We start from the raw sequence: 13,579 nt of genomic DNA, 5'->3' as shown, positions 1-13,579 counted from the left end.
TTATCATTTTAGTTATCGTTATAGTTATGACTAGTTATCGTTAGTTATCACTATAGTTATCGTTATCATTTTAATTATGATTGTAGTTATCACTATAGTTATCGTTAGTTATCACTATAGTTATTATCATTTTAGTTATCGTTATAGTTATCACTGTAGTTATCGTTAGTTATCACTATAGTTATCATTATAGTTATCGTAAGTTATCACTAGTTATCGTTATAGCTATCACTATAGTTATTGTTATCATTATAGTTATCGTTATAGTTATGACTAGTTATCGTTATGACTAGTTATCGTTATGACTAGTTATCGTTAGTTATCACTGTAGTTATCGTTATCATTTTAGTTATTCTAGTTATCACTATAGTTATCGTTATAGTTATTACTATAGTTATCGTTAGTTATCACTATAGTTATTGTTATAGTTATCGTTATAGTTATCATTATCATTTTAGTTATCGTTATAGTTATCACTATAGTTATCGTTAGTTATCACTATAGTTGTCATTATCGTTATTATTATAGTTATCGTATTATTGTTATCATTATAGTTATCACTATAGTTATTGTTAGTTATCACTATAGTTATCGTTGTAGTTATGACTAGTTATCGTTAGTTATCACTATAGTTATCGTTATAGTTATGACTAGTTATCGTTAGTTATCACTATAGTTATCGTTATTATTATAGTTATCGTATTATTGTTATTATAGTTATCACTGTAGTTATCATAGTTATCACTATAGTTATCGTTATCATTTTAGTTATTGTTATAGTTATCACTATAGTTATCGTTATTATTATAGTTATCGTAAGTTATCACTAGTTATCATTATAGTTATCACTATAGTTATTGTTATCATTATAGTTATCACTATAGTTATCGTTATAGTTATTACTATAGTTATCGTTATCATTTTAGCTATCGTTATAGTTATCATTATTGTTATCGCTAGTTATCATTTTAGTTATCGTTATAGTTATCACTATAGTTATCGTTAGTTATCACTATAGTTATCGTTATTATTATAGTCATCGTAAGTTATCACTAGTTATCGTATAGTTATCACTATAGTTATTGTTATCATTTTAGTTATCATTATAGTTATCACTATAGTAATCGTTATAGATATCACTATAGTTACCATTATAGTTATGACTAATTATCGTTATCATTTGAGTTATCATTATAGTAATCACTATAGTTAAATGTACAGTGTGGATGCTAATATCGTTATCGATATAGTGACAGTTCTTGGTGTGAACGGGCAACACAAACTGCACAGCTGCTCAACATGTCGTTGTCTGTGTGTTTGTGTGTGTGTGTGTGTTCAGGTGTGCGGTGGAGTCGGTGGCGCAGTGGGACAGTCCAATGCAGGTGCGTCTGAGTGCATGGCGCTCGGGTCTGAACACGCTGCTGGTGGAGCTGCTGCCGTGGGCTCTTCTGGTGAACCGCTCGCACTGGGACCTCTGGATGTTTGAGGCCGAGAGCATCGTAGTGCAGATACCAGCTGGGAAAACCATCGTTCCGCCCAACTTTAAGGTCTGTCTGTCTGTCTGCATCACAATAACGTTAAGAACAGAATCACCCTGTAACGTCTGTCCTGAACGTGTGTGTGACCCACAGGACGCCTTCCAGATTGGCATTTATTGGCCGCACACTAACACAGTGCACAAGTCTCCTGCCGTGCGATTGGTCCATGAGGTGTCGTCGCCACGGTGGCCGGAGGGGGCCGGAGCAGACGTCCTGCTGCTGGATGAGGAGGGATACATACACACGGACATCACACTCGGAACACAGCCGGGAAAACTCAAGGTGTGTGTTCGATTGTTTTATCATTGCTGTCTCTGCATTGATGAGTTAATAATCTGGAATCAATAACTCATCTCTCTCTCTCTGTCTGTCTTTCGCAGCTCTGTCAGTTTTGTGTGTCGTCTTCAGTGAAATATGGGATTCAGGTTTTGCAGATTGAGGATAAAACTGTTCTGGTGAACAACACGACAAACTCCATCAAGTGTAGAGCTGTGATCCAACAACACACAACAGCCACACCTGAGCAGGTATAACACACAACACACACACACACATTGAGGTGAATGTCATGAAAAGTCAAAAGAAACTTTAGTAACTCTGTCTATCCATCTGTCTGTCAGCCCTGTCACATCCCTGAGTCGTCTGGCTTCACTCTGGGTCCTGCGGGTGTGGCCGGAGATCAGGTGTGCTGTGCGGTGCCGTGCTGGGACGTCCTGCGGGACGGTCAGACAGCAGAGGACGTGCAGCTGTCGGTGAAGCAGCTGCTGTTGAGCTGCGAGGGTGCGGCGGCGCTGCAGTGGAGTCCTGCGGCTCTCGTGCGAACGGATTTCCCTAGACAGAGCGTTTCTGTGCCCGTGGAACCAGACGCCGACTGGCCTTTCAACACGAGGTGAGACAGAAACTATAATGAATAATGACTCTCTTGTCTTCTGTAGAGCTGCTTTACTCCTGAATCTGAATTTGTCTCATATTTGATGAAGTTTGCATTACTGATTCTGTTATTTTCCTGTTTATTACTGTGAAGCTGCTTTGAAATGATCAGTACTGTATCAAGCGCTGTAGAAATAAAGCTGAGTTGACAAACACAGCAAACACTGTACAGCTACTATAACAACTCGGTCCTCAAGAGGGTGCTAAAGGTTCAAAGCAGCTTTACAGTAATAAACTGGGAAATAAGTGTTAATGTTGCAAAATTAATCATTTATAAAACAAGTTGTAAACAGCTATAAGACAATAGAGTTATTTATCTCAATTTAGTTACAATCTTCTCATCTGGTAAATCAGTAATATACCTTTAACCCAAATCCTCGGCGCAGTGCTGAGTGTGTGTTCATGTTCAGAAACACAATGACTGTGTGTCTCTCTGTTTTTCTGTGAGTCTGGTGTTAATTAATGACGCACCCGGCCAACTGTGGGTTGAAGGGTCTTCTGTGGTCAGTGAGTGACTCATCTGTGTGTGTGTGTGTGTGTTTCAGGCCTCTGGTTCTGACCTGTCAGGAGCATCTGGGCGTCACGTATCTGACAGTGAGCGAAGATCAATGTCCACGGATGCTGATTCACAACCGCTGCCCCAAGAACCTCTTACTGAAGGAGAACATCAGGGGTAACAAACTCACACACACTCACACACACTCACACACACACACACACACACACACACACACACACACACACACACAAACACTCTCTCTCCCTCACACACTCACACACAAACACACACACACACTCTCTCTCTCACACACTCACACACAAACAGTGTAAAGACCTTACATGTGTGTGTTTCAGAGTCTCTGAGGTCGGAGGTGTTCTGCCGGACGGTTCCTGCCCACTCGTCTGTCCATCATGAGCTGTTTCATCAGGCCTCTAGCTTCCCTGAGTGCCGACAGAAAGAGACGCTGCCCACCCTGCAGCTGCGCATCATCACAGACACGCCCACTAGCCCCACAGCAACACCCACCAGCCCCACAGCCACACCCACCTCACCCGGCTGGACTGACGCCATTGATATCAGTAGTCCTGGAACACAGGTGAACAACAACACCTGACCTTAGGAGAAAATATTGTGAATTTTCTGATTAAAAATGATGATTGCGATTTAAAATGTGTGTCTGTCTGTTTTGTAGGTTGTTTTTCTTCCTGGTTTCGGCTGTTTGTACATTGATGTTGTTCAGCAGAGCGGCTCCATCACACTGACACTCGCACCAGAGAGCAGCGCTGCAGACGTCATCTCACACCACAGGTACAACACGCTTCTGCTTCACGTGTTTTGAGTTCCTCCACTGGAGGGCAGCGTTTGACACTCACCTTAGTTAATGTCATCATGAAAGGGAAGTTGTGCTCATCTTTTCTTCTCTATTGTCTCGTATATCTGAGTGAAACGCCTCTCAGACAAGAACAAATGTAGGGCGGGGCTTGATTTTGTCTGTGGGGAATTGATTGGATGGTTGTGGTTTGCTATTGGTGGATCTCATGTGAGTGACAGGTTGCCCCACCCTCGTCATCAGAGAGGAGAAGAGATGCTGCAAGAGTTATTCTGATTCAAGATTACGAGACACATGAATTTAAAACAATAACCTATTTTGATGTCATGATGACCATGCGTGTTTCTCGCAGGCTGTCCAATCAGATGCTGTCCTTCAGGATTCTGCTGAACGAGGCGAGCGTGGTGCTCTGTGATGACATCACCAGCCCGTCCGGTTCAGTGGAGCTGCTGCGTCTCACTGTCTCCAAACTGCTGCTCCAGCTGCCGCCCTGCGAACCCTCAGGCGACGGCACTGACGTGCCGCCTGTCCACACCGTCCAGGTACAATGCGGTGGACTGCAGGTGGACAACCAGCTGTACGAGCGCGCCAGCTTCCACTTCCCCGTCATCATGTGTCAGGAGCCTCCGGGCGACCTCGCGCTGACCCCGCAGGATGCCTGCTTCCTGTCTCTGAGCATCACCATCTCTGACTCCGGACACCTAGACCGGCTCGCCTTCCGCATCAGACCAGCGCGCGTCTACCTGGAGGACACCTTCATCTACTACATGAAGACGCTCTTCCACACGTACATCCCAGAATGCACCCTGAGTGGGCGGGGCGTTGACAGAGGGGTGGAGCCAGCGCTTCCGCAGGAGGTTCTGGAGTCCATGCGGGCTCTGGTGACGCCGCTGCGGCTTCAGAAGCTGTCGATCGAGCCGGTTCATCTGCTGGTCAGCATCCACGCGTCTCTGAAGCTCTACATTGCCTCCGATCACACGCCGCTGTCCTTCTCGCTGTTTGAGCGCGGCCCCATCTGCACCACATCTCGACAGCTGGTTCACACGCTTGCCATGCACTATGCCGCCGGCGCTCTCTTCAGGGCAGGTGCGTCTCACACACAAACACACACCATATGATCCATCAGCTTCCGTTTGTGTCAGAAAGCAGATACTAAATATTTCCTTGCAATGAAAGAAAATAAACATCTGTTTCTGAAATAAAAACCCACTTTAAGCTTGGAAAGTTTAGAAGTTTAGAAAGTAGTTTATCAATATATGGCTTAAAAGTTAATCGACTGTCAAATAAAATACCCAGGTGCTTATAACTTGCAAAATGTTCTATTTTTGTTCCCTTGGAAGAAATAATATCAGGAAGATTCTTTGATAGAGCTTTGGAATTTGAAAAAATCATTAATTTAGTTTTGTCTGTATTTAAAACCAGTTTAAGTTGAAGTAGACGGGACTGTACAATATCAAATGCTGACTGTAAATGACTGTAATGAAGAGCTTGTAAAGCTGATGAAGCAGTGTCATCTGCATAAAGATGGTAGATAGCATAGGGAATGTTGTCACAAATATTATTTATGTACAAGGAAAATAAAATGGGTCCCAAAACAGAGCCCTGAGGGACACCTTTAGAGACAGATGAGGTACAATCCTTTAAAAACACACACTGTGTTCTCACTGAAAGGTAGTTTGCAAACCATTTGATAGCATTATCTGAGAGACCAACAATTGCAAGTCTTTTTGAAAGGATGTCATGATCAACTGTCAAAAGCCTTCGATAAATCAAGGAATAGAGCTGAACAGATTTGTTTACAGTCTAGGGCATTAATAATATCACTAAACACTTTCATAGCAGCAGTGACAGTGCTATGCTGCTTTCTAATACCAGACTGAGAAGAAAGAATATTATTTATTTCCAGGAAAGTTTTTAATTGTTCATTCACTAATTTCTTCAAAATATTGGCCTATAATTGTTCAACTGCAGTGAATCCTTCCTTTAATAAGAGGAGAAACAAACGCAGGTTTTACAGCTGATTTTCTTTTTTCTAATAAAATTCATCAACTTTTTTGTTTATTTAACACCATCTGTACACATTACAAACACATTTTTGGAAACAGCCTTCCGTAAACGACAGAACAAGATGACATAAACAAAGAACATGCACATCAACGTATAGTCATTTATCTGCTTTAGTACAGTGACTGTATTTATTTAGTACAGAGCAGTCGAATCCTTTCTGGCACTAATGGAAGCTCATAATAATCTGTGTGTAAATCTGTGTTTTGTGTACTTGTGAGGGCCAAATATCATGACAATCAACAGTTGAGGACATTTTATGTGTCTTCACTAATTAAAAACAATCTGCCAAATCATGTTTGTATTGTTTTGCACTGGTTTCTGTGACGGTTACGACAGAGAAAATATCATTAACCTGATGATACTGTGTGTGTGTGTATAGGTTGGGTCGTCGGGTCTCTTGAGATTCTCGGCAGTCCCGCCAGTCTCGTGCGGAGTATCGGGAACGGCGTGTCAGATTTTTTCCGGTTGCCGTACGAGGGTTTGACTCGCGGGCCGGGAGCTTTTATCAGCGGTGTCTCTAGAGGAACAAACTCATTCATCAAACACATTTCTAAAGGTAAAGACACACATACACACACACACACACACACACACACACACACACTCGACCTGCGATGGTGGGTTTATTTGATGTAATATCAATACCCATGTTGCACAGATTACCTGTTAGTGAATGAAAAGTCCAAGGATACACAACACTACACATGTGATCCAGCAGCAGCACGTCCATCACGAGTGTAACCGTGTGTTTCGATGCTGACATGTGTGTGTGTGTGTGTGTGTGTGTGTGTGTGTGTACAGGGACTCTGACGTCTATCACGAATCTGGCCACAAGTCTGGCACGTAACATGGACCGTCTGTCGCTGGACGATGAGCATTACATGCGTCAGGAGGAGTGGAGGCGGCAGCTGCCGGAGACTCTGGGAGACGGACTGAGACAAGGCCTGTCCAGACTGGGCATCAGCCTGCTGGGTGAGACACGCGTCCAGTGCTTTATTCCACAAATACCCCAAACTCAAATATGAGACGCATTCACTCATGCCGTGTGTCTGTGTGTAGGAGCGATCGCAGGAATCGTGGATCAGCCTATGCAGACGTTCACACGGACGCTGGATCTGCCAAACTCAGCGAGCAGCACCGCCCGCGACATCATCTCAGGGGTGGGGAAAGGCATTGTGGGAGTTTTCACCAAGCCAATAGGAGGAGCAGCTGAGCTGGTGTCGCAGACGGGATACGGTACGAGGATGTTCATGCACTCGAGCGCAGGAGAGTGTGTTGATGTGCACGTGTGCAGTGACCATGTGTGTGTGTGTGTGTGTGTGTGTGTGTCACAGGTCTGCTGCACGGCGCGGGTCTCTGGAGGCTTCCCAAACAGCTGCACCCGCCGACAGACTCCAGATCAGCTGACGCCAACAACAGCCACGTCAAATACGTCTGGTAAACCAACACATTCACTCGGAAAAACCTGGATATATGAGTCTGATTTTAGACCTGGAAAAGTCATGGAAATTAATCAAATATTTAGGAGTATACATTTTTATAGTTATATCAAGCTTTAAAATATTTTATTGGATAAAAAATTCTTGTTTGTAATTAAAAAAAAAATATATATATATATAAATAAAAAAAATGTTAATAATAGTAGTAATATTAATTATTAGTAGTAATAGTAATATTAATAAGAAACCTTATCCTTTAATTATGAACGACTGGAAGCATCATGTAAATTCAACAGTAATAAAAAGTGTAAACCCTGAAGAGCATAAAAACTTAAAAAAGAAAACTATTTTTGCCGTTTTTATGATATAATTAATTTTTTGCATGTTTTATTTTGATAGTTATTTTAAAATTAGTTATTTTATTTTACATTTTTATGATTGAATTAATTTTTAGTGTTTTTTTTTTGACTAAAAATTAATTAATCATTTAAATTAATTTTTAGTGTTTTATTTTGATAGTTTTTATAAATGAATCATTTTATTTTGCATTTTTATGATTTAATTAATTTTTAGTGTTTTATTTTTCATTGCCATTATATTAAAATTAATCATTTTATTTTGCATTTTTAATGATTTAATTAATTTTGTTTTTTGATAGTTTTTATTTTAAAATTATTTTATTTTACATTTTTATGATTTAATTAATTTTTAGTATGTTTTATTTTGAGTTATTATTTTAAAATTTGTTGTTATATTTTACATTTTTATGATTTAATTAATTTTTAGTGTTTTATTTTTTATTGTTATTATATTAAAATTAATAATTTTATTTTACATTTTTATGATTTAATTAATTTTTAGCATGTTTTATTTTGATAGTTATTATTTTAAAATTAATAATTTTTTATTTTACATTTGTATGATTTCATTAATTTCTTGAAACCCTGATTCTGAGGGTGAGCTTCAGTCCGCACGTCTCCTCAGAAGTGTGTGCGGCTGGAATCGATCTCCCAGAATCCCCTGCGACTCAGGCCGTGTCTCTGTCTCTGCAGGAAGATGCTGCAGTCTCTGGGCCGTCCCGAGCTGCACATGGCTCTGGAGGTGCGTATGGTGAGCGGATCGGGTCAGGAACACGCGGGCTGTCTGCTGCTGAGCGGAGAGGTTCTGTTCGTGGTCAGTGTGTGTGAGGACGCGCAGCAACAGGCCTTCCCCATCACTGAGATCCAGTGTGAACACGACACACACACGCCTGGACGCATCACACTCACACTGCAGCAGCACCGCGTGACCAGTGACGGCGAGGTAACAAAATACAGATTTTCAGCATTTTTTACTGTAGAATTAATTTTTTATGAAGCGTTGAACTTGGCACATTACACAATGCACTTTGAGCCGTATTGCACCTTCAGCCCATTTTGTAGCGCTGTTTCTCGGCCGCCACAGAGGGTGTGTTAAAGTGGACATTAGACCATTATAGTAAAGCTACTCCTCTAACAAAATACAGATTTTCAGCATTTTTTACTATAGAATTATTTTTTTATGAACCATTGAACTTGGCACATTACACCATGCACAAAGAGCCGTATTGAGCCTTCAGCCCATTTCGCGGTGCTATTTCTTGGCTGACACAGAGGGTGTGTTAAAGTGGACATTAGACCATCATAGTAAAGCTACTCCTCTAACAAAATACAGATGTTCAGCATTTTTTACTGTAGAATTATTTTTTTATGAAGCGTTGAACTTGGCACATTACACAATGCACTTTGAGCCGTATTGCACCTTCAGCCCATTTTGTGGCGCTGTTTCCCGGCCGCCACAGAGGGTGTGTTAAAGTGGACATTAGACCATTATAGTAAAGCTACTCCTCTAACAAAATACAGATTTTCAGCATTTTTTACTGTAGAATTATTTTTTTATGAAGCGTTGAACTTGGCACATTACACCATGCACAAAGAGCCGTATTGCGCCTTCAGCCCATTTTGTAGCGCTGTTTCTCGGCCAACTCAGAGGGTACGTTAAAAGTGACATGAGACCATTATAGTAAAGCTACTCCTCTAACAAAATACAGATTTTCAGCATTTTTTACTGTAGAATTCTTTTTTTATGAAGCATTGAACTTGGCACATTACACAATGCACTTTGAGCCGTATTGCACCTTCAGCCCATTTTGTGGCGCTGTTTCCCGGCCGCCACAGAGGGTGTGTTAAAGTGGACATCAGCCCATCATAGTAAAGCTACTCCTCTAACAAAATACAGATTTTCAGCATTTTTTACTGTAGAATTATTTTTTTATGAAGCGTTGAACTTGGCACATTACACAATGCACTTTGAGCCGTATTGCACCTTCAGCCCATTTTGTGGCGCTGTTTCTCGGCCGCCACAGAAGGTGCGTTAAAGTGGACATTAGACCATTATAGTAAAGCTACTCCTCTAACAAAATACAGATTTTCAGCATTTTTTACTGTAGAATTCTTTTTTTATGAACCATTGAACTTGGCACATTACACCATGCACAAAGCCGTATTGCGCCTTTAGCCCAATTTGTGGTGCTGTTTCTCGGCCGCCACAGAGGGTGTGTTAAAGTGGACATTAGACCATTATAGTAAAGCTACTCCTCTAACAAAATACAGATTTTCAGCATTTTGTACTGTAGAATTATTTTTTTATGAAGCATTGAACTTGGCACATTACACAATGCACTTTGAGCCGTATTGAGCCTTCAGCCCATTTCGCGGTGCTATTTCTTGACTGACACAGAAGGTGCGTTAAAGTGGACATCAGCCCATCATAGTAAAGCTACTCCTCTAACAAAATACAGATTTTCAGCATTTTTTACTGTAGAATTATTTTTTTATGAAGCGTTGAACTTGGCACATTACACCATGCACAAAGAGCCGTATTGCGCCTTCAGCCCATTTTGTAGCGCTGTTTCTCGGCCAACTCAGAGGGTGCGTTAAAAGTGACATTAGACCATTATAGTAAAGCTACTCCTCTAACAAAATACAGATTTTCAGCATTTTTTACTGTAGAATTCTTTTTTTATGAAGCATTGAACTTGGCACATTACACAATGCACTTTGAGCCGTATTGAGCCTTCAGCCCATTTCGCGGTGCTGTTTCTTGGCTGACACAGAAGGTGCGTTAAAGTGGACATCAGCCCGTCATAGTAAAGCTACTCCTCTAACAAAATACAGATTTTCAGCATTTTTTACTGTAGAATTATTTTTTTATGAAGCGTTGAACTTGGCACATTACACAATGCACTTTGAGCCGTATTGCACCTTCAGCCCATTTTGTGGCGCTGTTTCTCGGCCGCCACAGAGGGTGTGTTAAAGTGGACATTAGACCATTATAGTAAAGCTACTCCTCTAACAAAATACAGATTTTCAGCATTTTTTACTGTAGAATTCTTTTTTTATGAAGCATTGAACTTGGCACATTACACAATGCACTTTGAGCCGTATTGAGCCTTCAGCCCATTTCGCGGTGCTGTTTCTTGGCTGACACAGAAGGTGCGTTAAAGTGGACATCAGCCCATCATAGTAAAGCTACTCCTCTAACAAAATACAGATTTTCAGCATTTTTTACTGTAGAATTATTTTTTTATGAAGCGTTGAACTTGGCACATTACACAATGCACTTTGAGCCGTATTGCACCTTCAGCCCATTTTGTGGCGCTGTTTCTCGGCCGCCACAGAGGGTGTGTTAAAGTGGACATTAGACCATTATAGTAAAGCTACTCCTCTAACAAAATACAGATTTTCAGCATTTTTTACTGTAGAATTATTTTTTTATGAAGCATTGAACTTGGCACATTACACAATGCACTTTGAGCCGTATTGAGCCTTCAGCCCATTTCGCGGTGCTATTTCTTGGCTGACACAGAAGGTGCGTTAAAGTGGACATAAGCCCATCATAGTAAAGCTACTCCTCTAACAAAATACAGATTTTCAGCATTTTTTACTGTAGAATTATTTTTTTATGAAGCGTTGAACTTGGCACATTACACAATGCACTTTGAGCCGTATTGCACCTTCAGCCCATTTTGTGGCGCTGTTTCTCGGCCGCCACAGAGGGTGTGTTAAAGTGGACATTAGACCATTATAGTAAAGCTACTCCTCTAACAAAATACAGATTTTCAGCATTTTTTACTGTAGAATTATTTTTTTATGAAGCATTGAACTTGGCACATTACACAATGCACTTTGAGCCGTATTGAGCCTTCAGCCCATTTCGCGGTGCTATTTCTTGGCTGACACAGAAGGTGTGTTAAAGTGGACATCAGCCCATCATAGTAAAGCTACTCCTCTAACAAAATACAGATTTTCAGCATTTTTTACTGTAGAATTATTTTTTTATGAAGCGTTGAACTTGGCACATTACACAATGCACTTTGAGCCGTATTGCACCTTCAGCCCATTTTGTGGCGCTGTTTCTCGGCCGCCACAGAGGGTGTGTTAAAGTGGACATTAGACCATTATAGTAAAGCTACTGCTCTAACAAAATACAGATTTTCAGCATTTTTTACTGTAGAATTATTTTTTTATGAACCATTGAACTTGGCACATTACACCATGCACAAAGCCGTATTGCGCCTTTAGCCCAATTTGTGGTGCTGTTTCTCGGCGGCCACAGAAGGTGCTTTAAAAGGGACATTAGACCATCATAGTAAAGCTACTCCTCTAACAAAATACAGATTTTCAGCATTTTTTACTGTAGAATTATTTTTTTATGAAGCGTTGAACTTGGCACATTACACAATGCACTTTGAGCCGTATTGCACCTTCAGCCCATTTTGTGGCGCTGTTTCTCGGCCGCCACAGAGGGTGTGTTAAAGTGGACATTAGACCATTATAGTAAAGCTACTCCTCTAACAAAATACAGATTTTCAGCATTTTTTACTGTAGAATTATTTTTTTATGAAGCATTGAACTTGGCACATTACACAATGCACTTTGAGCCGTATTGAGCCTTCAGCCCATTTCGCGGTGCTATTTCTTGGCTGACACAGAAGGTGCGTTAAAGTGGACATCAGCCCATCATAGTAAAGCTACTCCTCTAACAAAATACAGATTTTCAGCATTTTTTACTGTAGAATTATTTTTTTATGAAGCGTTGAACTTGGCACATTACACAATGCACTTTGAGCCGGATTGCACCTTCAGCCCATTTTGTGGCGCTGTTTCTCGGCCGCCACAGAGGGTGTTAAAGTGGACATTAGACCATTATAGTAAAGCTACTCCTCTAACAAAATACAGATTTTCAGCATTTTTTACTGTAGAATTATTTTTTTATGAACCATTGAACTTGGCACATTACACCATGCACAAAGCCGTATTGCGCCTTTAGCCCATTTTGTAGCGCTGTTTCTCGGCTGCCACAGAGGGTGTGTTAAAGTGGACATTAGACCATTATAGTAAAGCTACTCCTCTAACAAAATACAGATTTTCAGCATTTTTTACTGTAGAATTCTTTTTTTATGAAGCATTGAACTTGGCACATTACACAATGCACTTTGAGCCGTATTGAGCCTTCAGCCCATTTCGCGGTGCTATTTCTTGGCTGACACAGAAGGTGCGTTAAAGTGGACATCAGCCCATCATAGTAAAGCTACTCCTCTAACAAAATACAGATTTTCAGCATTTTTTACTGTAGAATTATTTTTTTATGAAGCGTTGAACTTGGCACATTACACAATGCACTTTGAGCCGTATTGCACCTTCAGCCCATTTTGTGGCGCTGTTTCCCGGCCGCCACAGAGGGTGTGTTAAAGTGGACATTAGACCATTATAGTAAAGCTACTCCTCTAACAAAATACAGATTTTCAGCATTTTTTACTGTAGAATTATTTTTTTATGAAGCGTTGAACTTGGCACATTACACCATGCACAAAGAGCCGTATTGCGCCTTCAGCCCATTTTGTAGCGCTGTTTCTCGGCCAACTCAGAGGGTGCGTTAAAAGTGACATTAGACCATTATAGTAAAGCTACTCCTCTAACAAAATACAGATTTTCAGCATTTTTTACTGTAGAATTCTTTTTTTATGAAGCATTGAACTTGGCACATTACACAATGCACTTTGAGCCGTATTGAGCCTTCAGCCCATTTCGCGGTGCTGTTTCTTGGCTGACACAGAAGGTGCGTTAAAGTGGACATCAGCCCATCATAGTAAAGCTACTCCTCTAACAAAATACAGATTTTCAGCATTTTTTACTGTAGAATTATTTTTTTATGAAGCGTTGAACTTGGCACATTACACAATGCACTTTGAGCC

At 40.7% G+C, this 13,579-nt stretch overlaps 1 protein-coding gene across 1 annotated transcript in view; it reads left to right on the top strand.

Annotated features, from left to right (window-relative positions):
• Nucleotides 1–13,579, top strand: part of LOC127496703 (intermembrane lipid transfer protein VPS13B-like) — a 97,845-nt gene that overhangs the window by 82,264 nt on the left and 2,002 nt on the right. The window contains 13 exon segments of the mRNA XM_051864402.1: nt 1,340–1,547; nt 1,632–1,820; nt 1,919–2,065; nt 2,159–2,427; nt 3,014–3,141; nt 3,324–3,565; nt 3,662–3,777; nt 4,152–4,885; nt 6,246–6,422; nt 6,668–6,838; nt 6,926–7,102; nt 7,201–7,303; nt 8,358–8,607. Of these exon segments, the coding sequence (XP_051720362.1) occupies nt 1,340–1,547; nt 1,632–1,820; nt 1,919–2,065; nt 2,159–2,427; nt 3,014–3,141; nt 3,324–3,565; nt 3,662–3,777; nt 4,152–4,885; nt 6,246–6,422; nt 6,668–6,838; nt 6,926–7,102; nt 7,201–7,303; nt 8,358–8,607 (2,911 nt within the window).

This window comes from Ctenopharyngodon idella, chromosome 16 (assembly GCF_019924925.1).
Source record: "Ctenopharyngodon idella isolate HZGC_01 chromosome 16, HZGC01, whole genome shotgun sequence".
NCBI classification, from domain to species: domain Eukaryota; kingdom Metazoa; phylum Chordata; class Actinopteri; order Cypriniformes; family Xenocyprididae; genus Ctenopharyngodon; species Ctenopharyngodon idella.
This window is presented reverse-complemented; position numbering and strand designations above follow the sequence as displayed.